At 40.5% G+C, this 25,403-nt stretch overlaps 2 protein-coding genes across 4 annotated transcripts; both read left to right on the top strand.

Annotated features, from left to right (window-relative positions):
• The first annotated feature begins 2,302 nt into the window (after positions 1 to 2,302).
• LOC136484869 (uncharacterized) lies at positions 2,303 to 4,209 on the top strand. 2 transcript variants are annotated; one of them, XM_066481835.1, is made up of 5 exons: positions 2,303 to 2,503; positions 2,649 to 2,760; positions 2,864 to 2,976; positions 3,722 to 3,844; positions 3,950 to 4,209. In XM_066481835.1, the coding sequence occupies exons 1-5, from the start codon at positions 2,303 to 2,305 to the stop codon at positions 4,127 to 4,129; spliced, it is 729 nt and encodes a 242-aa protein (XP_066337932.1). In that variant the 3' UTR covers positions 4,130 to 4,209. The 2 variants fall into 2 exon arrangements, with proteins under 2 accessions (XP_066337932.1, XP_066337933.1); XM_066481836.1 differs by lacking the exon at positions 3,950 to 4,209 and having other exon boundaries at positions 2,317 to 2,503; positions 3,726 to 3,850.
• Positions 4,210 to 20,176: 15,967 nt separating this feature from the next.
• On the top strand, positions 20,177 to 24,623 carry LOC136487722 (uncharacterized). 2 transcript variants are annotated; one of them, XM_066484824.1, is made up of 14 exons: positions 20,177 to 20,431; positions 20,577 to 20,688; positions 20,792 to 20,904; positions 21,691 to 21,813; positions 21,919 to 22,094; positions 22,647 to 22,722; positions 22,804 to 22,890; positions 23,005 to 23,085; positions 23,190 to 23,222; positions 23,386 to 23,439; positions 23,618 to 23,659; positions 23,844 to 23,922; positions 24,030 to 24,139; positions 24,215 to 24,623. In XM_066484824.1, exons 1-14 carry the CDS (start codon positions 20,231 to 20,233, stop codon positions 24,344 to 24,346), a joined length of 1,419 nt encoding a protein of 472 aa, XP_066340921.1. In that variant the 5' UTR covers positions 20,177 to 20,230; the 3' UTR covers positions 24,347 to 24,623. The 2 variants fall into 2 exon arrangements, with proteins under 2 accessions (XP_066340921.1, XP_066340922.1); XM_066484825.1 differs by having other exon boundaries at positions 24,030 to 24,100; positions 24,215 to 24,621.
• Positions 24,624 to 25,403: the final 780 nt, after the last annotated feature.

Raw genomic sequence — 25,403 nt, 5'->3', positions numbered from 1 at the left:
AAAAGATATGAACATCTCATGAAATAAAATAAATAAAAAAGAAACAAAAAATAGGGAATAGAATGAAATAGAATCAAATGAACAAAAGAAAGAAAAAATAAATAAATGAAAGGAAGGAAAAAAGAAAGAAAGAAAATCACCTAATGGCACGGAAGGCCACCACGGCAGGTATGGTAGTCGGGAGACGCAAGTTCTGGCACCATTTCCATCTGGCCGTGGCCCATGGGCCCAACATTTGACAGCCCATTCTTCCGGCCCATAATGTTTGGTTTAAGGAATGAGTTTATCTATCATCTTCTCACTTAATATTTTTTATTTGGTTTGTGGAATAGAATAGGTTAATGTATCATCAACTCATTCGTCTTAATGTAATAATTAATACTAGTGTAAAAAATTAAATTAGTTCACCAAATCTGAAGATGCATCACCTTGTCCAGAATTGTTTGATTCCTCCAACCAAACCCAGGGTTCAACTAATCCATGTTGGGCCGAAGACACGGGTGCTGGGCCTGCGGGATCTCTTGGGCCTTGGCGCCGGCACTTCTTCAGCGGAGCTTGTTATCGGCCCAGGCACAATAGCTGAAGATGCAGCTACGCTGAAAAAGCCACGCTGACATCATGTCAGTGCCAAAGCAGCGCAGATCAGGATTTGTCATGTTTTTTTTTTCGAAGACCATATGTCATGATTTTTTTGGTGCCCTGTGCAGCTGCTCAGATCGAAGTCGGACATGCCGAGTGATCGGGTCGGATGGTCCTGCTTACAAGCAAGAACATCCTATAATATTGAATATTTCTGAATCTTGTGGATGCCGGCCGCTGTCAGGCTCAGGCGAAACTAGACGCAAGATCTGATGAATATGATGCTTGAGACGCAACGACGACGACCAGCCTACTCAGATCCAGATTATTCAACAGGCTAATCATCGCAGAGCTTAATTATACGATGAATGCAGCAGCTTGTTGGATAGGATAGCCGATGGCCCTTAACTTTTGACTGGAAATCTCACCTGCTGCGTCGTCCCTGGCGTTTGTCGTGTAGAGCCACTAGGGGAGATCGCCGCCGGCCGGATGCTGACTTGGAGCCCCATAGAGGGGATAATCTATCGTCAGTCCTTTCCTTGCCCATATTGTGTTTTGTTTGCTTGGGATCAATTATTAGGCTTTTTATATATAGTTCGTTCATCCGATCCGGTCATGATCAGGTGATGTTTTATCTATCGTTAATCTAAATTAGAAAAATCATCACTTATTCATGGCAAGATAAATTATATGATTATAATCTTAACAAAAAGATTTGTATCCCCCAAAATAAGGGCATATTACTTATGGATATCTTACGAGTAGAGATTTTATTTGAGAATTGGTTTACGAAAATATATATATTTAATTTGTTACAAGAACAAGGATAGAAGTGGTTAATTTCGAAGCATATATAGAAGTAGTTATAGATTTATCTTTATTGTGACAAGTGTCGAGCCAGAATATATTTTGAAGGACCTTCAGTTTTATGATATTTGCCAAGGTTTTCCAATACAAATCTACATATTTGTCTTGCATGTCTCCAAACTAAAACATTTTTAAAAGTTGTTGATGTTTATTAAGGTTTGACTTTGACCAAATCTTGCCCTGAACAATATGTTGAATGTATCCATAATCCAATATAGCCTAAGAGCATCTCCAGCGGTCCCACTTTCCTAACCCCCCCAATGAGAAAAAAACTATTATTTTAGAGATCTTGTAGCTCCAGCGATTCCCAAACCCAACCCTAATGAGAATTTTTTTTTTTCAGTCTCTCAAATCATAGTCTCCCACCCCTCAAATAAAAGGAAGACATTTTCTCCCATAATCTATTATTTTTCTCATTAGGGATTGAATTTTCTCGTTCTGCTGGAGGGAAGACCTTCCGAATCCTAAAACACGTTTTATTTATCTTCTCCAATAACTAGTTTTTGGGTTGGAGTTTTCTCTTACTGCTGGAGATTAACGAAACAAAAAGATCATCGACAATGGAGTATCGACTAAACGTGACAGGGTGGCATAAAAAGTGCCAGCACGGCAGCACCCTTCCTTTCTATGACATGTCATTGCTCGTAAAAAGAAGTAGCAATCATTTTAGCTGAGCTCACCTTCTCCTGGTGCTGTTTCCTTCTGTCCTTCTCTATCCAAGTGAAATGAAAAAAAGGCGCGCGCGGCTGCTTCATATAAAGCGCCTGCAATTGGTCCATTGCCAAACGCCCTGTAACTAACCAGCACTCAAGAACCGATTGATCGAGCTGAGCCCCCGTTAGGAGTAGAAAATATAATGGGTGTCTTCCAACAAGGCGATGCGACGATGAGCGTCATGATGAGGCCGGTGCTGCACCTCATGGTCGGGCTGGTGCTCTACGGCGTCGCCGAGGAGATGACCGTGCCGGCGCTCGTCGACAAGGTTACCGCCGCGCTCTGCCCCGCCGACGACTGGTCTTGCCCGGAGGCCCTCTACCTCACCGGCCTGCAGTCCTCGGTATGCCTTCAATTCCTTCCTTCCTAGCACCCTGCATTATTCCGGCCGTTTGATGTTCTAGGACAATCATATGTGTTCTTCGTCAGGTTCTTGTTCATTCAGTGGTTGCATGTTGTTTCGTCAGTTAATTGCTTTCTGATTGCAGGTTGGAGGGATTTTCAGGACGATAGGGTTCACTCTGATGGGCCAGCTGGCTGATGAGCATGGCCGGAAGCCTCTCATCCTTCTCACTGCCTCCACTTCCATCATCCCGTTTGGTAATATAATAAGAAAATATGTCAATGTGGGCATTTTTGTACATAGTAGTCCATCTGCACTTGGTACTAATACTTGTTTATTGCTCATGGATGCTGCTTGCAGCTGTGCTTGCTTGGAACAATTCAAGGACTGCTGTGTATGTCTACCTTGTTCTGCGTACCCTCTCATGCATGATTGGCCAAGGAACCATATTCTGCCTCGCTATTGCTTACACGGTGAGAATAGTAATCCTAGTCTCCTCGTACGTCTTTGTAGGTAAACACACACACACACACACACACATATATATATATCATTCATTGAACTGCTCCTCCCCGTACTATTTGGCATTTTTCTAGATGTAAAATTATGTCCGGGAGAGTACTATGGTTTTATCCATCTATCAGTAACAAAGTATTAGCATGACATTTTTTTTAACAAAGTTGCCAATAACTTTTGGATTTTGCAACGAATTTTACTTTTTTTTTTTGCGACTAAACAACGAATTTTACTCTGCCTAGGAGCTAGACCAGAGGCCTTGGGCTCTAACCAATCCCAATGGCAAAGACAAATCGAAGGCAGGGGCTTTACTGGCTCTCAGAGGAGCCGCTTCGAAAAGCCACCCCCCTCCCACACACACACCCCACCCACCCACCACTACCGGAAACAGTCAATTTGCCGAGTGCAAGGGGGTTTGCCGAGTGCAATCCTTCGGGCACTCGGCAAACAAGCTCTTTGTCGAGTGCCGTGCGAAAAAGTAACTATATGCCTGCTTAAATTGTAATGAAAGAAGAAAAGCTCCCTAATTTACCATGTTCGTGCTTGGAAATATTATGTTAGGATTATTCGTGTGCATTGTTTTAAGTAATTTGAAACCAGAGATGTAACAATCAAACAGATGTTTTTAGGCTATATTTGTTTGGTGGTTTGTGAATAACAGATAGTGATTCAAGGGTTATAAAAAACATTATGCTAAATTAGGCAGATGCAGTTGAACCATCAAGGAGGGCAGCTGCATTTGGCATCATGACTGGAATTTTCTCTGCCGCGCACACTCTGGGGAGCGTGTTTTCAAGGTTCCTGCCTGAGAGGTGGATTTTTGAGGTATCGGTAGTTAATGCTACTTATATAGTTGCATCACAATTTCAATTTATGTACTTTCTCTTTGCTAACATTAAATCTTATAAGTGCTTTACTTTGGTTTATTAGGTCTCGATTGTCTTGTTGATCTGTTCTATCCTCTACATGAAAATATATTTGGTTGAGACAGTCCAAAGAGCTTCTTCTACACCTTCTCAGCATTTGTCGATGTCATCTTTGCTTGTCAAGTTACCACAAGAACGTTGGGAATCTATCAAGGAGAACATTAGCATAGTCAAAAACAGGTAACCCTTGCACATTGAGCATGAAAGTTAAATAGTCAAGGAATTCATGATGAATAATGAAATTCATGTAAAAATCTATTTAGTGTTTTACCCCTCCTTGTTCATGAGGGAAAATGTTAATTATACTTATATGTTTTTCCTTGTATCAATCTAAATAATAACATTGTGCTTCATGCCTATGTGCTAGTTTAGTGGTATTCAACAATTAAAAAATGTTGTTTTCTTGAAGAAAAGGAGTAATATGGACAAAAAAATTGGAATGTATAAAGTGCTATATGAGTTCTTGATTATCAAAATTAACAGTTTTCTATCACAATTGTTTTAAAAAAATTATGAAGGGACTAAACAGAACATGATACAACTGGTAGATCGCACACGAAGGGAGTTAAGAAACGTTCTTCAGCTTCCACATCTTGATAGTTGTATACAATGAACATTAACTAGTTTTGAAATTAACAAAAGTTTGCAATTTCCTTTTTTATTAAAGAATGCCTTTATTTCAGCTTCTGCATAATGTCATTCCTTTTGATTTCTTGTCTTCCTATGTTGTAGTGACTTGATACATTTGGGGTTATTCAAATTTGATGAATGGAATCAAGTCACATGCTCAAGATGGCTATGCTCAAGTGAAAAGATCAACATCAACTTGTTAGCACCCTTACTTGATGAAGATTGGAAGGGACGGCATCAATTCAAAAGAAATCAACTCAAGTGGTATAAATTCTTTTTTCCTTTGATCTTGAGTTTAATAGGTATGCCGTACTATTAAGAGGGATGCATCATGTTGATAGATAATGTTTCATAAGTGCTCAAGCCAACCCATGTGAGTTTTGAGAATTTGAGCGATAAAAGAGCTAACTGATTTGTTGCTGGTCTGGCAATACCGGACGTGTCCGGTATTCATACCGGACGTGTCCGGTATTTGTCCAGAAGCTGAAAAACTGTTGTTCTCGGGTTGGTTCGTCGGGAGTTCCGACGTAGGTCGGGAGTTCCGACGGTCGGGAGTCCCGGCATGGATCGGGAGTTCCGACGTGTCGCACTTCAACTGACTTGGAGGGTTCACTGTCCTGGTCATACCGGACGTGTCCGGTATTCATACCGGACGTGTCCGGTATGGATGACCAGAAGCCAACGGCTAGTTTTCAAAAGCCTTGTGGGTCGGGAGTTCCGACGAGAGTCGGGAGTTCCGACGGTCGGGAGTTCCGACATGTGTCGGGAGTTCCGACACCTCACTAACTTTAACTCAGTTACATGTTTTTCAAAATTACTGAGGGTCGGGGGTTCCGACTTGGGTCAGGAGTTCCGATGGTCGGAAGTCCCGGCGTTCTTCGGGAGTTCCGATGCCTCACAACTTCACTGTAACTTAGTTACCGTTGGCGCAGTATGAGTCATACCGGACGTGTCCGGTATGCATACCGGACGTGTCCGGTATTGCAACGGCTATAAAACGGCTAGTTTTTCAAGGGGGCTATAAATACCCCCAAGCCTCCACCTTTGGAGGCTGCTGATTCTGCTGAGATAGACACACGTTTTTGAGCCTTGCCAACTCTCCTAAACCCTCTCTTAGTGAGTGTGTGATCCAAATTGCAAAATCAATTTGTGGGTTAAGAGAGAATTTGAAAAAGAGAGCAAGCCACCACTTGAGCACTTGTGCATATTGTCAATCTCGTGATTCGCATTTATTACTCTTGGACTCCTCGGTCCTAGACGGCTAGGCGTCGCCGGAGAGCAACCGAGAGATTGTGGTTGCTTTGGAAAGTTTGTAACGGTCGATTCCGCCGCCTCGGAATCAAATTAGTGGAAGGAGGAAAAGGAGTTGGAAAAGACTCCGGCTAGAGTGACCTTCGTGGTACCCTCTAGGGCTGACCTTCGCTGGGTCGCCCGCAGCCCCCTCAACGGAGAGTAGGACTTGAACGAGTCCGAACTTCGGTAAAACAAATATCGTGTCTAAATTCACATTTCATTTGATATTTGTGTTGCTCTAGCTGTTCTGCAGGTTCTCTGTGTATATTGTCATCTCCACTAGGTGCCTGCAGTTTGGTTTGAAGATAGAAATCGAAAGGAGCAAGTTCGGGGCTGATTTGCAGAAATCGTGTATACCGGACACGTCCGGTATTCATACCGGACACGTCCGGTATTTCCTGTCTGCACTGAAAATATTTATTCTCTGTTCTAACTTGGTGTTGTAGGGTTGTAGCTTCTAGATATATTCTTTATACCTTGTCTACTTTGTGGCTAACTTGTGAGGGGTGGTAGTACTCTTAATTTGGAGTTTCCATTTTGGAAACTTCCCTTTCTAATTGTTTCCGCATATAAAGGTGTTAATTTTCAGAAACGCCTATTCACCCCCCTCTAGGCGGCATCCTAGGTCCTTTCAATTGGTATCAGAGCGAGGTTCTCACCTAAAGCTTCACCGCCGTGAGAAAAGGATGTCGACGCCTATCGAGTTGGAGCCGGTGCTTCTCCAAAATGATGGTTCAAACTTTCTACCTTGGTCAATACATGTACTCAATGCTTTTAGAGATATTAGTCCTCTTGTTGAGCATATTGTGGATGCAAGCATACCTCTTTCTATAGTTGATTGGAGCAACTACAAAAATTTGTCAAAAGAGGAAGAGATATGCGTGCAACTCAATGCTCAAGCTATTAATATTATTTTGAGTACATTGAGTGTAGAGGTTCAAGATGAGGCAATCTTCAATGGACAACCACCTCCGGAGAGTGCTCATCTCATTTGGACTAGACTTTTTGATTTGTATGGAAAATCCAAATGTGATGATGCACTTGAGATTAAGTCATTGGAAAGTATGTCCATTGTGTCATCATACAGCGAAGAAGCCTCACAAGACCTCAAGAGCACCGAGCCGGAGCAAGAAGTGCAAGCAGCACATGACGTGCTGTCTGCCTGCACATACCGGACGTGTCCAGTATGCCTACCGGACGTGTCCGGTATGGCCAAGGCAGCAGACCAGCAAGCAGCTATTTGCAACGATGCTCAAGCCCGATGGCGACCAAGTGATGAGTCAACCTCAGTATCCCATGATACTCATCAGTTGTGCCTCATGGCCAAGAAAAGCAAGAAGAAGAATAACAAGAAAGATCAAGAAAAGGAGAAAGCACAAGTAGATGATCAAGATAAGAGTGATGTTGAAGTTGAAGACAACTACAACCTTGATCATCTCAACCATAAAGACAAGTTCATCATCATGAAGATAGTTGAAAAGAATGATGAGCTTGAAGAAGAGATTGAGAAGCAAGAGCAATCGCTTCAAAATCAAGAAAAGTTTCTCATCTCCAAATTGCAAGAGCTAAAGGCAATAAATGAGAGGTATGAAAAATTGTCAATTGAGCATGCTTTAGCTACTAACTCCTCTTCTAGTGTTTCACAACTAGAGAAGGAAAACTTCGAGCTCAAAGCAAGGCTAGATGAACTATCAAGCAAGTATAATGAGCTACAAGCAAATTATGTTCATCTAAAGTGCTCTCATGAGGAAGTAGTAGAATCAAGCATCATGCTTGAGGTGGCTCATGAGGTTGTGATTACATCGGTAAAATTCTCTCAACCTCTAACACATCCGCTCACTAGTACACTATCTCAATTAAATATTTCTTGTACTAATGAATGTGCTCCTCAAGCAAGCCAATCTTCGATTGAGCTAAATCTTATAGAAAACATAGAGCTCAAAGAAGAAGTGCAAAGATTAAAGAAAAATGTGATTCGGTTGAAGGGTAAGGAGAAAGCACAACCTTCTCAAGATAACCATGATAACATGGTGAAGAAGCTTGAGAAGGGTTCAAACCTTGCTTCCTCCAAAGCCCAACAAAAGAATCACATCTCAAGCAAGGCCAACACAACCAAGAGCAAGAAACATGGAAAAAGGATGTACTATGGTTGTGGATTGTATGGACATGAGTGGGCTATGTGTCCACACAAGAGTTGGGCCGACAAAGTTGAAGCCGCCAATCAAAAGGCTTCTACCAAGAAATGCCCAATGTACAAAGAAGCAAGAAAGAAAGCCCAAGTTGCAACAAGAAGATGCTATGGATGCAATGAGATGGGCCATAAGGTTGATAGATGTCCATACAAGCAAAACAAGCATAGAGCAAACAAAGGCCGCATATGCTATGCTTGTAAGAGAAAGGGGCATCTAAGCTATGAATGCCCAAATGGTAACTCACCTAAGCTAAACACATTTGTTTATCATGATATGCTTAGGAAGACCACAAATGGAGTTAGCATTAGTAAGGTGATGTGTTCACCACAAACTAGTGCTAAAGCCATTTGGGTACCTAAGCACTTGTTGACTAACTCAAAAGGACCCAACAAGAGTTGGGTACCAAAGTGTGCTTAGGTTAATGATGTAGGTACTTGGTGATGAGATGAAGCCTTCGGGGTGGTTGAGCAAGCAAATTGACAATATTCACTCAATCTATCAACCAATTCTCATCATAATCTCTTATATGGTTGACCCGAAGATAATTCAATGAACATATCATAGATTTCATCCTCAACATTGGTAACAAGTACCTAAACCTTGTAGGATAGCCACTTTGTTTGTTTCGTGTTCTATAGTTCACAAATAGGTACATTTGTGAAATAATGAAAGTGGCTAATTAATTTCACTTGAGATTTATCATGTTTGCCATATGATGCTTTTATTAGCTCTCTAGTAGAGTAATTTATTTGTTGAGATGCAAGTATACAATAAATAAATATTACAGTTAAAACGAAGAATCACAAGCAGCAACTTAATTGGTTCTGTCTTTCACCTATCGGACGTGTCCGGTATTACTATCGGACGTGTCCGGTATGTCTAGGGACAATCAGTGTTTCTGTTCTGTGTATACCGGACGTGTCCGGTATACTACCGGACGTGTCCGGTATTGCATGGACCAGAACACTAATTGTGTTTTAACTGAGTATTCGATCCATACATTTTTTATATATCCCTAACTTACTCAGAAGCTTGTGTTTTATCAAATCTAAGTGGATTGTGAGCATCTCTTAAACTCACTTTTAACTATGGCAATCTTATTTGGTTTATGGTCAAAATGAAAATTGACTCCCAAATTCTTAAAAGAATAAAGTGCTTGTTGAAAGTCATTCAAAATACTTTTGGTACTTATTTAGGGGGAGCTCAGTTTCTATTTTGCACCATTGTGGACTAATAAATTTATCTAGCATTATTTGTAGTCCTTTAGATGAAAATTGATTTCATATATGGTATGATTATTTGACAAGTGAGGTCAACATGATGTTGTAATGCCATGTATTATCTCAGTGGTGATATTGTGGACTAACAAATTTATCTAGCATTATTTGTAGTCCTTTGGATGAAAATTGATTTCATATATGGTATGATTATTTGACAAGTGAGGTCAACATGATGTTGTCATGCCATGTATTATTTCAATGGTGATATTATGGGCTCAAGGCAAAGGTATGTATTTACATACGTGCATTGTAAGTGCATCTAAGGCCCTTTATATGCTAGTGTGTGCATTTGTGTGATATAGGATAGATGTTTTACAAAATCCCTAACTAGCATGTGTAGGTGGTGTGGTTTTTTGAAAATCATGTGGTTTTTGGGTCTTTGTGACCTAGTCATGTCATATTGTGATTGTTGCTACCCTTGGTTGATTATTTGCCTAATCACATGTGACATGGTTCTCTCAAGTCTATAAATATCCCTATGTCCCACTAAAATCTCTCTCAAGTTTTAAAAATCATAAATTTGCCAAATATTCGAAAAAGAGAAAATCAATTCTTGGCTAATCTATGTCCCCTAAGTGAGAATCCTAAGCCTATTTCAATTGATGCAAATATTATGCCTAGGAAGGTTTGTTATGGTACCCTATTGGTTAGTATTGCAAAAATATTCCGCTATTCATACTAAGGCTATGCCTAAGTATGTTGCGTCTAACATGGGAGGACCCAAACTAGTTTGGGTACCATCGAAAAGTGGATGATCGTTTGTAGGTACCATGGCATTGGAGACTTGATTCAATGGAATTATTATTGTTCATCTTATGTTGAGTCAAGTATTAAAACCCAGTGCAATTTTATCCCAATGCTAAGTCAAAATTGAGTGAAGTCCATATGCTATCAACATACAAGTGTCATATTCAAGTTGTGGAAATTTATTGATGTATTTGAAGGCCTGCAAATAAGTGGAGTTGAAGCTTGCAAAGATGATCATAAGCTATCAAGGTATATCTCTTGTTGATCAAAGTTTATTTGGGTGCATATGAGTTAATTGAATTGGATATATATATATATATATGCATATGTTGCTTGCTATGAGATGTTTGAATGGATTAAATGCTTAAGTAATCAAGTTTGAAGTTGGTTTGATTGGATATGTTCATAAGATTTCTTCTAGTAAATGGTTTGAATGGACATATGTCTTGTGAGAGTATTCAAACAAGTTGATTTCAAGTTTGGTTCAATTTGGAGAAAAATAGCTCAATTATTGAAATCTGTCCAATATTGAAAATCTGAGCTAGCAGTGATCATTGACATGTTTGAGCAACCAAATCTATTTGTATTGGCTTGAAACTTGGTCTGCATGCTCTACACTTATGGTATTAGTTGCTGTGCAAATTTCATGAGATTTGGATAAGTGATACTTCGGATTTGGAGTAGATCTTGTCAGCTATAGTGCAGCAGTTTTCAGCATGTAGCAGTGTGGAAAGATATGAAATCTGGTAGCAATATAGAAGTCAAAAGAAGCTAAAATTTTTACAGCTACTAGAAGGCTTAGTGTGTCACATCTTCACCAAATTTTGTGGTTTTTGGATATGTACTTTGGGAGATATGATTTATTCTTTGAAGAGTACAGAATCTGCCAGGAAAGTGACAATTATTGGATTGATCAAAAGTCACTTAGATTCAAAGGTCCTCAAATTAGAATCATATCTATAAGTGAGTGAGGTACCTATGTTTTGGTTTTGGTTTGAGATAGAAGCATGACAAATGATGAGTACAAGACAATTTATTTGAAGAGTGTATCTGGTACACATTTGGTACTCAAGCTAGAGATCAAGACCAAGACCAAGATCAAGATGAAGATGAAGTTTAAGTTCTAGTGATAATTGGAGATCTTTTGATAGAACAAAAGGACTTAAACAAGTAGAAAGAAAAGGACTTAAAGAAGGATTCAAAGTTATTCATCAAATTAAGTCCAACAATATGGATCAATCAAACAAAATCTTTCAAGTGGATCAAGTGGTTTCCTTTCAAGTTATTTCAAGTGAGTATCAAGGATGGTTCTTTGGACAGAGGTCACTTCGCTCTAGGCTTGGATGGCTAAAATTGAAGTGGTAATCTAAAGGGACATTTGAGGTACTTGGTTGAAGAAAATCAAGAGATTGATCTAAAAAGCAAGCAACACCCAAAAGAGAACAAGTCATGAAATTTTAAGTGGTATCATGAAATTTCAAGTGGTATTACAAGTGGTGCATCTTTTAGTTCTCTCAAGCAAGCAATGATCAAAGAAGAAGCAAGCTAACCACAACAAGAAGAGTGCACTTGATCATTAGTGATTCTCAATTCATATGGGTAAAGAATAGGAATTCAAAGAATTGGCATCTATTGGTCTTCACTAAGCTTATAATTGGACTTCATGGTGCTATTAGAGAAATGAATTGAAATCTATATGACTATCTTCCTCTCCAATATAGCAAAGGTATCATTGTATTGTGCATGATCATTTTTCATTCCTTACTAGTATGCGGTTAGTGCATATAGTACATGCTTATAGGATCATGCATTACAAATGAAAATTTTTAGATTCATAGACTACCACTATTGCTTAAATGATTATATAATCTAGTGGTTAGTGTATGAGTTTGTTCATGAGCTAGTAAACCCATGTATTTGATCTATTTTGAATTGCAAACAAGTGTCAAGTACAACCTCTTTAAGATGACAAAGGGGGAGAGTTTAATACAAAGGGAGAGATTAGTACAAAGTTTGAACCTTAAGCATTCTTTGTGCTTTGTATGACAGCTTGTAGCCCCTTTGTCCTTAGTATGTCATTGTTGGACCTTTGTGGTGATAGATGACAAAGGGGGAGAGAGACTGATTAAAGCTTCAGGATAGTCTCATTTGCTTATCTTTGTACCTGAAGATATGTACTGCAGGCTGTAGTTTGTTTTTGAGCTTCATTGATGTATCTTGGATTTGAGATAGATTGTATCATGTGAGAGATGAGACTTACTTATGCTTTATCTATGTATCTCTTGAGACATGATCTTTATCTATATATATCAGTGGTTTCTGGACTTGAGAAAATTTGTAATGAGTGCTATGTGTGACATACATGTGTTATATTTATTTTCATAAGGACTCTACATGCTAGAATGAAAATACTTGATGTAATGCCTTTATATTTATTCTTGTGTGATATATCTTGTCATATGCATCACGGTTTTACTTTGTCACACACACATGCACCCCACGGATGCAATGATTTAGGGGGAGTCTTCTATATGTTTTAGTATGTGCAATTGACATTTGAGGTCATTTTGTGAATTCTAATCATAAGCACATATTAAGGGGGAGCCTCTCATAAATCATTGAACCCAAAAGTTTAAATGCTTATATCATTTTGTAAGCTTTAATCAAGTTGTCATCAATCACCAAAAAGGGGGAGATTGAAAGTGCATCTAGCCCTTTAGTGGGTTTTGGATGATTGAATGACAACGTGATTAAAGGACTAACCCGTTTGCTAAGTGTGAACAGGTAATAGGTTATCTCACAGGTACTTAATGAAAGCCAAAATGATGTGTTGTTGTATAAACAATCTAATTCAAGCACAAGACAACAATGCAAATGGAATTCATGTGAAGGCTTATTTCTTGTGGGATTTCCATGTACTATGTGAAAGCAAGCTCATGATTATTAGTTAATGAGACATGAGGGATTGCATATGGAATGGTCTCATATTTGAAGCTTGCTAAATTAAAATGAAAAAGATAACAATACATATGAATGGATGATTCAACACAAGATGTGACTTGATGGCTTGAGATGGTGAAGATAGCAAGGAAAGGCTTCGAGGTACTAAGCAAGGGTGAAGGGCAAGCGACGGCTTGGCGGCCGAAGAACCTAGCTAGGGTGAAGAAGAAAGTACTTGCATTTAGTTGAGGTACTAATCAAGCTAAGATGGTCATATTAATGTGAAGAATCAAATCTATAATGAAGTATTTGATGGAAGTGACTTGATACATTTGGGGTTATTCAAATTTGATGAATGGAATCAAGTCACATGCTCAAGATGGCTATGCTCAAGTGAAAAGATCAACATCAACTTGTTAGCACCCTTACTTGATGAAGATTGGAAGGGACGGCATCAATTCAAAAGAAATCAACTCAAGTGGTATAAATTCTTTTTTCCTTTGATCTTGAGTTTAATAGGTATGCCGTACTATTAAGAGGGATGCATCATGTTGATAGATAATGTTTCATAAGTGCTCAAGCCAACCCATGTGAGTTTTGAGAATTTGAGCGACAAAAGAGCTAACTGATTTGTTGCTGGTCTGGCAATACCGGACGTGTCCGGTATTCATACCGGACATGTCCGGTATTTGTCCAGAAGCTGAAAAACTGTTGTTCTCGGGTTGGTTCGTCGGGAGTTCCGACGTAGGTCGGGAGTTCCGACGGTCGGGAGTCCCGGCATGGATCGGGAGTTCCGACGTGTCGCACTTCAACTGACTTGGAGGGTTCACTGTCCTGGTCATACCGGACGTGTCCGGTATTCATACCGGACGTGTCCGGTATGGATGACCAGAAGCCAACGGCTAGTTTTCAAAAGCCTTGTGGGTCGGGAGTTCCGACGAGAGTCGGGAGTTCCGACGGTCGGGAGTTCCGACATGTGTCGGGAGTTCCGACACCTCACTAACTTTAACTCAGTTACATGTTTTTCAAAATTACTGAGGGTCGGGGGTTCCGACTTGGGTCAGGAGTTCCGATGGTCGGAAGTCCCGGCGTTCTTCGGGAGTTCCGACGCCTCACAACTTCACTGTAACTTAGTTACCGTTGGCGCAGTATGAGTCATACCGGACGTGTTCGGTATGCATACCGGACGTGTCCGGTATTGCAACGGCTATAAAACGGCTAGTTTTTCAAGGGGGCTATAAATACCCCCAAGCCTCCACCTTTGGAGGCTGCTGATTCTGCTGAGATAGACACACGTTTTTGAGCCTTGCCAACTCTCCTAAACCCTCTCTTAGTGAGTGTGTGATCCAAATTGCAAAATCAATTTGTGGGTTAAGAGAGAATTTGAAAAAGAGAGCAAGCCACCACTTGAGCACTTGTGCATATTGTCAATCTCGTGATTCGCATTTATTACTCTTGGACTCCTCGGTCCTAGACGGCTAGGCGTCGCCGGAGAGCAACCGAGAGATTGTGGTTGCTTCGGAAAGTTTGTAACGATCGATTCCGCCGCCTCGGAATCAAATTAGTGGAAGGAGGAAAAGGAGTTGGAAAAGACTCTGGCTAGAGTGACCTTCGTGGTACCCTCTAGGGCTGACCTTCGCTGGGTCGCCCGCAGCCCCCTCAACGGAGAGTAGGACTCGAACGAGTCCGAACTTCGGTAAAACAAATATCGTGTCTAAATTCGCATTTCATTTGATATTTGTGTTGCTCTAGCTGTTCTGCAGGTTCTCTGTGTATATTGTCATCTCCACTAGGTGCCTGCAGTTTGGTTTGAAGATAGAAATCGAAAGGAGCAAGTTCGGGGCTGATTTGCAGAAATCGTGTATACCGGACACGTTCGGTATTCATACCGGACACGTCCGGTATTTCCTGTCTGCACTGAAAATATTTATTCTCTGTTCTAACTTGGTGTTGCAGGGTTGTAGATTCTAGATATATTCTTTATACCTTGTCTACTTTGTGGCTAACTTGTGAGGGGTGGTAGTACTCTTAATTTGGAGTTTCCATTTTGGAAACTTCCCTTTCTAATTGTTTTCGCATATAAAGGTGTTAATTTTCAGAAACGCCTATTCACCCCCCTCTAGGCGGCATCCTAGGTCCTTTCAACCCGACAGACCTGTTGAGTTGTTGGGAACTCGTGTACGCTATCCGAGGTCTGTCAAGACAACGATAGGTGCATGTGGGCCCGATTCCTTAGGAGGTTCTGCCACATATGCCTAGGCCAAGCTTCCCCTTAACGCATGGTGCCTGTCGTGTTGCTGCTTGGGCCGACTAGCTTAGGAGCTTAGCCAGTTGCAAGGCTGGCCAGGCCGCTTGTCTATTTGTGAGAGAAGTGCAGGCAGCTAAGTATTGGCCTAATTTTTTCCGTCACTTCATGGGATTGAGCTCTGTATGTTTCATGCGCTTTAGATGTATGTTTCATCTAGATATTGCATGTGTTTTATCTAGATGTTGTATATGTTGCAATGGCTATACACGTATGTTGCAAGTGTATGTTTCATCTGTTTCAGACGTATGTTGCAAATGTTTTATCTGGATGTGTGCATATGTTTCAATGGCTATACACATAGCATGCAAGTGTATGCTTTAAATATTTTATCTGTTTTAGATGTATGTTGCAAATATTTTATCTGGATGTTGTATATATTTCAGTAGCTATACACATAGGTTGCAAGTGTATTTTCAAATGTTTCATTTATTTCAGACGTATGTTGCAAATGTTTTATCTGGATGTTGCATATATTTCAATGGCTATACACATAGGTTGCAAGTGTAGTTTCAAATGTTTCATATATTTCAAACGTATGTTGCAAATATTTTATCTGGATGTTGCATATGTTTCAGTGGCTATACACATAGGTTTTAAACGTCTATTAAAAGTGTTTCATCTATTTCAGATGTATATTGCAAGTTTGTATGTTGCAAGTTTTTTATCTAGATGTTGTAAATGTTGTAGTTGCTGTACACATATGTTGCAAGCGTATGTTGTAAATGTTTCAACTGTTTCAGACGTATATTGCATAAGTGTTTAATGTTGTAACATTGGCAGGCGTATGCAGCGGACGCATGAAAAGGGGGTCCCCGCGGGCATAGCGGTCCCCATGTCGCGGCAAGCGAAGCTGGCGTGGGTAGTCTCCCCTTGCATGCGCATCAGTGGGCATGGGGGCGCGCAGCTGCATGTGTACGTGCACCAACATGTGGGGGCAGAGGTGCAGGCGCAGCAGTTGCGTGCGGCATGCGAGAACGGGTGTGCAGGCGTAGCAGTTGCACATGGGTCAGTAGTTGTACGCGGGGCAGGCACGGGCGTCCGGCCGTCGCCATCTAAAATGGTTTTGATTCCGCAAATCAAAACGCCCTGTTCAACTAATCCATGTCGAGCCGAAGACACAAGTGTTGGGCTTGCCAGATCTATTGGACCTTGGCGTCGGCACTTGTTAAGTGGAGCTTGTTATCGGCCCAGGCACAATAGGGCCTCGTTTAGATTGCGAAAAAATTTCAACCTGATGAATAGTACTATTTTCGTCTTATTTGACAAATATTATCCAATCGTGGACCAACTAGGCTCAAAAGATTCATCTCGTGATTTCCAACTAAATTGTGTAATTAGTTATTTTTTTACCTACATTTAATACTCTATGCAAGCGGCTAAAAATTGATGTGATGGAGAGAGAGTAAAAAAACTTAAAATTTAGATGGCATCTAAACAAGGCCTAGCTGAAGATACAGCTACGCTGGAAAAGCCACGCTGACAGCATGTCAGTGACAAAGCGAGCGGGGGCGGCGCTGATGAGGATTTGTCATGTTTTTTTTTTCATTGAAAGACCATCTGTCATGAATTTTGTGCCTTGTGCAGCTGCTCAGATCGAAGTCGAACATGCCGAGTGATCGGGTCAGATGGTCCTGCTTACAAGTAAAGAACATATCTATAATATTACCTCGCTGTCAGGCTCAGGCTAAACTAGACGCAAGATCTAATGAATATATGATGCTTCAGACGCAACGACGGCCAGCCCTACTCATGAAAAAGATAATAATAATCAAATGTAAATAAGTGAAAACGATAAATAAAATATAATATAGAACAAATGCATAGAAAATAATATATAATAAGAAAACATACAACACCATAGGAATATTACTAGAACAACCTAATATATACCATAAACATCTTATAGATACTATATGAACATAGCAACATACATACTACATCATGTATGGACATGAATACTAGGGAGAAACTCTAGAATACATCAAGAAAAATCTCAATAAAAATGCTATGAAATATATAACAAAAATACAGATAAAAAACAAAATATAAATATAAAAAATTAATGAAAGATAAGAAAAAATAAAGAAAATGGAAAAAGGTAGAATAAGGAAAAAGAAGAAAAAACCACGTAATATTGGGAAATAGAAAAGAAAAGAACATAGCATTGATCCCATAGGTAATACATGGACAAACAAAAATACATCATGGAGTATCCTACGTGAACAAAAACAATACATCATGGTCCATGGGGCATCTTATGGGCGTTTGTGTGAATAATAATAAAAAATACATCATTAAATATCACATATGTATTACATGAACAAATCAAAATAAACGATTAAAACAGCTGATAGGTACTGTAGCACCATCTCATGAAATAAAAAACAAAAGAGTTAAACATAAAAATAATAGTAAAATAATTATTTCAAGTAAAATTAAAAATAAAGAGAAGTAAAAATGAAAGTAAAAGATATGAACATCTCATGAAATAAAATAAATAAAAAAGAAACAAAAAATAGGGAATAGAATCAAATAGAATCAAATGAACAAAAGAAAGAAAAATAAATGAAAGGAAGGAAAAAAGAAAGAAAAAAATCACCTAATGGCACGGAAGGCCACCACGTGACTCCATCGTACTGAGGTAGTCGGGAGACGCAAGTTGTGGCACCATTTCCATCTGGCCGTGGCCCATGGGCCCAACATTTGACAGCCCATTCTTCCGGCCCATAATGTTTGGTTTAAGGAATGAGTTTATCTATCATCTTCTCACTTAATATTTTTTATTTGGTTTGTGGAATAGAATAGGTTAATGTATCATCAACTCATTCGTCTTAGTGTAAAAAATTAAATTAGTTCACCAAATCTGAAGATGCATCACCTTGTCAAGAATTATTTGATTCCTCCAACCAAACCCAGTGTTCAACTAATCCATGTTGGGCCGAAGACACGGGTGCTGGGCTTGCGGGATCTCTTGGGCCTTGGCGCCGGCACTTCTTCAGTGGAGCTTGTTATCGGCCCAGGCACAATAGCTGAAGATGCAGCTACGCTGAAAAAGCCACGCTGACAGCATGTCAGTGCCAAAGCGGCGCAGATCAGGATTTGTCATGTTTTTTTTTCTTTTTCAAAGACCATATGTCATGATTTTTTGGTGCCCTGTGCAGCTGCTCAGATCGAAGTCGGACATGCCGAGTGATCGGGTCGGATGGTCCTGCTTACAAGCAAGAACATCCTATAATATTGAATATTTTCTGAATCTTGTGGATGCCGGCCGCTGTCAGGCTCAGGCGAAACTAGACGCAAGATCTGATGAATATGATGATGCTTGAGACGCAACGACGACGACCAGCCTACTCAGATCCAGATTATTCAACAGGCTAATCATCGCAGAGCTTATACGATGAATGCAGCAGCTTGTTGGATAGGATAGCCGATGGCCCTTAACTTTTGACTGGAAATCTCACCTGCTGCGTCGTCCCTGGCGTTTGTCGTGTAGAGCCACTAGGGGAAGCCCGCCCGTTCCGTCCGCGGCAGGTATGGCGCGCGCCGGCCACGCGCCGGCTGCGGCGGCGCGCGGGCTGCCCCGCTCCCGGCACACGCGCGCTTTGTCATGGGCGGCGTGGGTGTTTGTTGCTGTTGCTGTGCACGGGAGATCGCCGCCGGCCGGATGCTGACTTGGAGCCCCATAGAGGGGATAATCTATCGTCAGTCCTTTCCTTGCCCATATTGTGTTTTGTTTGCTTGGGATCAATTATTAGGCTTTTATATATAGTTCGTTCATCCGATCCGGTCATGATCAGGTGATGTTTTATCTATCGTTAATCTAAATTAGAAAAATCATCACTTATTCATGGCAAGATAAATTATATGATTATAATCTTAACAAGAAGATTTGTATCCCCCAAAATAAGGGCATGTTACTTATGGATATCTTACGAGTAGAGATTTTATTTGAGAATTGGTTTACGAAAATATATATATTTAATTTGTTACAGGAACAAGGATAGAAGTGGTTAATTTCGAAGCATATATAGAAGTACTTATAGATATATCTTTATTCTGACAAGTGTCGAGCCAGAATATATTTTGAAGGGCCTTCAGTTTTATGATATTTGCCAAGGTTTTCCAATACAAATCTACATATTTGTCTTGCATGTCTCCAAACTAAAACATTTTTAAAAGTTGTTGATGTTTATTAAGGTTTGACTTTGACCAAATCTTGCCCTGAACAATATGTTGAATGTATCCATAATCCAATATAGCCTAAGAGCATCTCCAGCGCTCCCCCTTTCCTAACCCCCAGTGAGAAAAAAACTGTTATTTTAGAGATCTTGTAGCTCCAGCAAATTTCAAACCCAACCCTAATGAGAATTTTTTTCAGTCCCTCAAATCATAGCCTCCCACCCCTCAAATAAAAGGGAGACCTTTCCTCCCCCAATCCACTATTTTTCTCATTAGAGATTGGATTTTCTCGTTCTGTTGGAGGCAAGACCTTCAAAATCCCAAAACACGTTTTATTTATCTTCCCCAATAATTAGTTTTTAGGTTGTAGTTTTCTCTTACTGCTGCAGATTAACGAAACAAAAAGATCATCCACAATGGAGTATCGACTAAACGTGACAGCGTGGCATAAAAAGTGCCAGCACGGCAGCACCTTTCCTTTCTATGACATGTCATTGCTCGTAAAAAGAAGTAGCAATCATTTTAGCTGACCTCACCTTCTCCTGGTGCTGTTTCCTTCTGTCCTTCTCTACCCAAGTGAAATGAAAAAAAAAAAGGCGCGCGCGGCTGCTTCTTATAAAGCGCCTGCAATTGGTCCATTGCCAAACGCCCTGTAACTAACCAGCACTCAAGAACCGATTGATCGAGCTGAGCCCCGTTAGGAGTAGAAAAATATAATGGGTGTCTTCCAACAAGGCGATGCGACGATGAGCGTCATGATGAGGCCGGTGCTGCACCTCATGGTCGGGCTGGTGCTCTACGGCGTCGCCGAGGAGATGACCGTGCCGGCGCTCGTCGACAAGGTTACCGCCGCGCTCTGCCCCGCCGACGACTGGTCTTGCCCGGAGGCCCTCTACCTCACCGGCCTGCAGTCCTCGGTATGCCTTCAATTCCTTCCTTCCTAGCACCCTGCATTATTCCGGCCGTTTGATGTTCTAGGACAATCATATGTGTTCTTCGTCAGGTTCTTGTTCATTCAGTGGTTGCATGTTGTTTCGTCAGTTAATTGCTTTCTGATTGCAGGTTGGAGGGATTTTCAGGACGATAGGGTTCACTCTGATGGGCCAGCTGGCTGATGAGTACGGCCGGAAGCCTCTCATCCTTCTCACTGCCTCCACTTCCATCATCCCGTTTGGTAATATAATAAGAAAATATGTCAATGTGGGCATTTTTGTACATAGTAGTCCATCTGCACTTGGTACTAATACTTGTTTATTGCTCATGGATGCTGCTTGCAGCTGTGCTTGCTTGGAACAATTCAAGGACTGCTGTGTATGTCTACCTTGTTCTGCGTACCCTCTCATGCATGATTGGCCAAGGAACCATATTCTGCCTCGCTATTGCTTACACGGTCAGAATAGTAATCCTAGTCTCCTCGTACGTCTTTGTAGGTAAACACACACACACACACACACACACACACACACACATATATATATATATATATATATATATATATATATATATATATCATTCATTGAACTGCTCCTCCCCGTACTATTTGGCATTTTTCTAGATGTAAAATTATGTCCGGGAGAGTACTATGGTTTTATCCATCTATCAGTAACAAAGTATTAGCATGACATTTTTTTTAACAAAGTTGCCAATAACTTTTGGATTTTGCAACGAATTTTACTTTTTTTTGCGACTAAACAACGAATTTTACTCTGCCTAGGAGCTAGACCAGAGGCCTTGGGCTCTAACCAATCCCAATGGCAAAGACAAATCGAAGGCAGGGGCTTTACTGGCTCTCAGAGGAGCCGCTTCGAAAAGCCACCCCCCCTCCCACACACACACCCCACCCACCCACCACTACCGGAAACAGTCAATTTGCCGAGTGCAAGGGGGTTTGCCGAGTGCAATCCTTCGGGCACTCGGCAAACAAGCTCTTTGTCGAGTGCTGTGCGAAAAAGTAACTATATGCCTGCTTAAATTGTAATGAAAGAAGAAAAGCTCCCTAATTTACCATGTTCGTGCTTGGAAATATTATGTTAGGATTATTCGTGTGCATTGTTTTAAGTAATTTGAAACCAGAGATGTAACAATCAAACAGATGTTTTTTAGGCTATATTTGTTTGGTGGTTTGTGAATAACAGATAGTGATTCAAGGGTTATAAAAAACATTATGCTAAATTAGGCAGATGCAGTTGAACCATCAAGGAGGGCAGCTGCATTTGGCATCATGACTGGAATTTTCTCTGCCGCGCACACTCTGGGGAGCGTGTTTTCAAGGTTCCTGCCTGAGAGGTGGATTTTTGAGGTATCGGTAGTTAATGCTACTTATATAGTTGCATCACAATTTCAATTTATGTACTTTCTCTTTGCTAACATTAAATCTTATAAGTGCTTTACTTTGGTTTATTAGGTCTCGATTGTCTTGTTGATCTGTTCTATCCTCTACATGAAAATATATTTGGTTGAGACAGTCCAAAGAGCTTCTTCTACACCTTCTCAGCATTTGTCGATGTCATCTTTGCTTGTCAAGTTACCACAAGAACGTTGGGAATCTATCAAGGAGAACATTAGCATAGTCAAAAACAGGTAACCCTTGCACATTGAGCATGAAAGTTAAATAGTCAAGGAATTCATGATGAATAATGAAATTCATGTAAAAATCTATTTAGTGTTTTACCCCTCCTTGTTCATGAGGGAAAATGTTAATTATACTTATATGTTTTTCCTTGTATCAATCTAAATAATAACATTGTGCTTCATGCCTATGTGCTAGTTTAGTGGTACTCAACAATTAAAAAATGTTGTTTTCTTGAAGAAAAGGAGTAATATGGACAAAAAATTTGGAATGTATAAAGTGCTATATGAGTTCTTGATTATCAAAATTAACAGTTTTCTATCACAATTGTTTTAAAAAAGTTATGAAGGGACTAAACAGAACATGATACAACTGGTAGATTGCACACGAAGGGAGTTAAGAAACGTTCTTCAGCTTCCACATCTTGATAGTTGTATACAATGAACATTAACTAGTTTTGAAATTAACAAAAGTTTGCAATTTCCTTTTTTATTAAAGAATGCCTTTATTTCAGCTTCTGCATAATGTCATTCCTTTTGATTTCTTGTCTTCCTATGTTGTAGTGAAACACTTAGGAGAATCTCATATGTTGCCTTCTTTTATAAATTGGGCATGATTGGCATTAGCGAAGTTCTAATGGTAAATGGTTGTCTCACTTATGTTTTTTATGATATATTGTTAAAAAAACTATATGGAACTTTAATTATCTTTTCTTTTTAGTATTACCTAAAGTCCGTATTCGGCTTTGACAAGGATCAGTTCTCAGAAATTCTAATGGTGGTCGGCGTTGGTTCAATCTTTTCACAGGTGCTCTTTCAAGATTTTATTCTATACCAACTAAACTAACATATATATGTTGCATGGCCTGCCAATTGTCAAGTTAGTTATCTGTGGATTTATGATACGGTTTTCATACTGTAGATTCTGGTGCTCCCCTTTCTTAGCCACATAATTGGTGAAAAAGGCGTCTTATGTATTTCAATACTCGCATCCATTGCTTATGTAAGTGAGAAGTTATTGCACTGAGATTTTGTACTCTGTTTTACTAGTCTCAGATTCACTAATTTGATATATTGACCTATTAATTTTGGGGAAATTTTTTCCAGGCTTTGCTTTATGGTGTTGCATGGGCTTCGTGGGTATGTATCCAATCAAATTTACTGAAGTCATCAATTGATTTATGTTTTCATTAACGAACCTCAACTAATTGATGCTCTAAGAAAAATTATCACATATTGATGGATTTACCACTTGGTACAGTTACAAAAGCTTTGTCCATTTACCTTCTACTGTATCCTGCAGGTTCCATATTTTAGCTCTTCATTGGGTATCATCTATGTTCTAGCCAAACCAGCAGTAAGTCAATCCTACTTATTTGTCCTGTATGCACTATGACTTCAAGTTTTCACAGTTAAAAATAATAATTTAAGGTGACAGTGTCTGAAAAATATTCAGAAAAAGATGCCTTTTATATTTTAATACATTCCAGTGATATTCGTAAATTTGTTTACATGAAAAATATGCAATTCTGCAGATATATGCGATCATTTCTGGTGAAGTACTCTCAAGTGACCAGGTACATACACAATCCTGACCTCCCCTGGCTTTATTTAGAAATTCAAACTTGAAAACTTCTATCCTAATTCCTATGTTCCTAACCATGTCTCCTCTATCAATATATTTGCCTGGCATATTCCTGCTAGCAGTTTAAAAAAAAAGTTCCTAACCATATGCCTTGTCTCATTGTATTATCTTTACAGGGAAAAGCGCAAGGTTTTATTGCAACCGTGCAATCTGTAGCTATATTGTTGGCACCACTATTTATGAGTCCACTGACTTGTAAGCAATTGACTTTCTGGTATCAAATTGATTTTTTTTCATATATTTCTGTGCAACATGCACAATGTTTTTTGTATTTTTTTCTCTCATCATTTCCTCTGTTTCAGCTTACTTCATTTCAGAGGAAGCACCTTTCGATTGCAAAGGTTTCAGCTTTATCGCTGCTAGTTTGTTCTTGGTCAGTCCTCTTCCTCTCAGGTTCAGGGTGATAGAAAATGTCAGTATACAGGGTGCTATATGTGCAACTGGAATCAGTACTGACTGTTTTTCTCAAATTCTGAATATTTTACAGGCAATCTCCTTTTGTTTTGCTTGGATGCTTAACCCAGGAAGCAAGGACAAAGGCACAAAAGATGTCGTTTCAGACAGCACTGATGAGGAAGCAGCGCAAGCACCACTATTGGCAAAATGGCCTAGATCATGACTCCAGGAAATTGAGCTATAAAATTCAACTAGAAGGGAACCGAGTGTGCATAAAATTGTAGGATATGTGAATTATAGTACCAACAACATAGGGCCTGCTTGTATTATAGTTTCTGTACATACACCAGAATGAAAAAGCTGATCACCTGTGTCATCAATACCGACAAGTGTGAAGTGATAAGTTTTGGGATTATCTATGTGCTAACTTGGTGCTAAAACCCAGTGTTTTGTGCAATTCAGTCTTTTCTGCTTTAGGCAAATGAATGTTTATATTATATACCTCATTTGCTGGAAGCTTGGAAGAGCAGCACAAATTGGTGCTTTAGTAGTCGAATGCAGTCCAGTATTAATGAGAGTGTCACATTAACGTGGCGCTGTCAGAACAGAGACTATTTGAGTTTCCCACTGTGATGGTAATATCTGAGAACAGTCACACAGAGTAGGTGAAAGGAAAGGTGTCCCTTTCACCAATGCAGGAAAAGAAAGCAACAACTAGTGATAGAGATAGCTCCCTGCGAAAACAAAATATGATAATGATTAGACATGGGCGTCCATCCATCTGTCGCACGACCCCCGCCACACACCCCATCTTGCGCCCCTCGCTTCTCGCTCCCACCCGTCACGTGCCCCACCTGCGCCTCTCGCTCCTCACTCCCACCCACGCCGCTCGCTCCCGCGTCGTCGCGCGCGCCGCCCGCCTATGCTCTCCCCCATTCTCGCCCTCCCCAACTCTCGCTCTCTCTCTCTCTCTCTCTCGCGTCCACTAGCAGCAGAGTGCCTCCCCAACCTTTTTCCCATCCCCAGCGCTATCAGGATGCCACGCCGCCATGGGCCGCCACCGCTGCTCCTACCAATGGCCGTTGGGCGCACGTGCCAGGGCGCCTCAGGTCGTTCCAGGCTGAGCCAAGGGCACCCACGAGCGCGGCCGGTGCTGGTGGTCCCGTGCGCCGCCGCTCACCGCCGGCGCCCCACCCCGATGGCCGAAATTGACCGGCCCCGGCCTCCCCTCCCCCTATGTTGTAAATGTATGTCTCAAGTGTTTCAGATGTTTCATATGA

Source organism: Miscanthus floridulus, chromosome 10 (genome assembly GCF_019320115.1).
Source record: "Miscanthus floridulus cultivar M001 chromosome 10, ASM1932011v1, whole genome shotgun sequence".
Classification (NCBI taxonomy): domain Eukaryota; kingdom Viridiplantae; phylum Streptophyta; class Magnoliopsida; order Poales; family Poaceae; genus Miscanthus; species Miscanthus floridulus.
The sequence above is the reverse complement of the archived record's forward strand: the minus strand, read 5'-3'. Positions and strand labels throughout refer to the sequence as shown.

Coding starts and splice junctions, on each gene's coding strand:
- LOC136484869 (XM_066481835.1), top strand. CDS start 2,303: ATGGGTGTCTTCCAACAAGGCGATGCGACGATGAGCGTCATGATGAGG. Junction 2,761..2,863: donor CACTTCCATCATCCCGTTTG/GTAATATAATAA, acceptor TGCTGCTTGCAG/CTGTGCTTGCTTGGAACAAT. Junction 3,845..3,949: donor CTGAGAGGTGGATTTTTGAG/GTATCGGTAGTT, acceptor TTGGTTTATTAG/GTCTCGATTGTCTTGTTGAT.
- LOC136487722 (XM_066484824.1), top strand. CDS start 20,231: ATGGGTGTCTTCCAACAAGGCGATGCGACGATGAGCGTCATGATGAGG. Junction 20,432..20,576: donor TCACCGGCCTGCAGTCCTCG/GTATGCCTTCAA, acceptor TTCTGATTGCAG/GTTGGAGGGATTTTCAGGAC. Junction 22,723..22,803: donor GCATTAGCGAAGTTCTAATG/GTAAATGGTTGT, acceptor TTTTCTTTTTAG/TATTACCTAAAGTCCGTATT.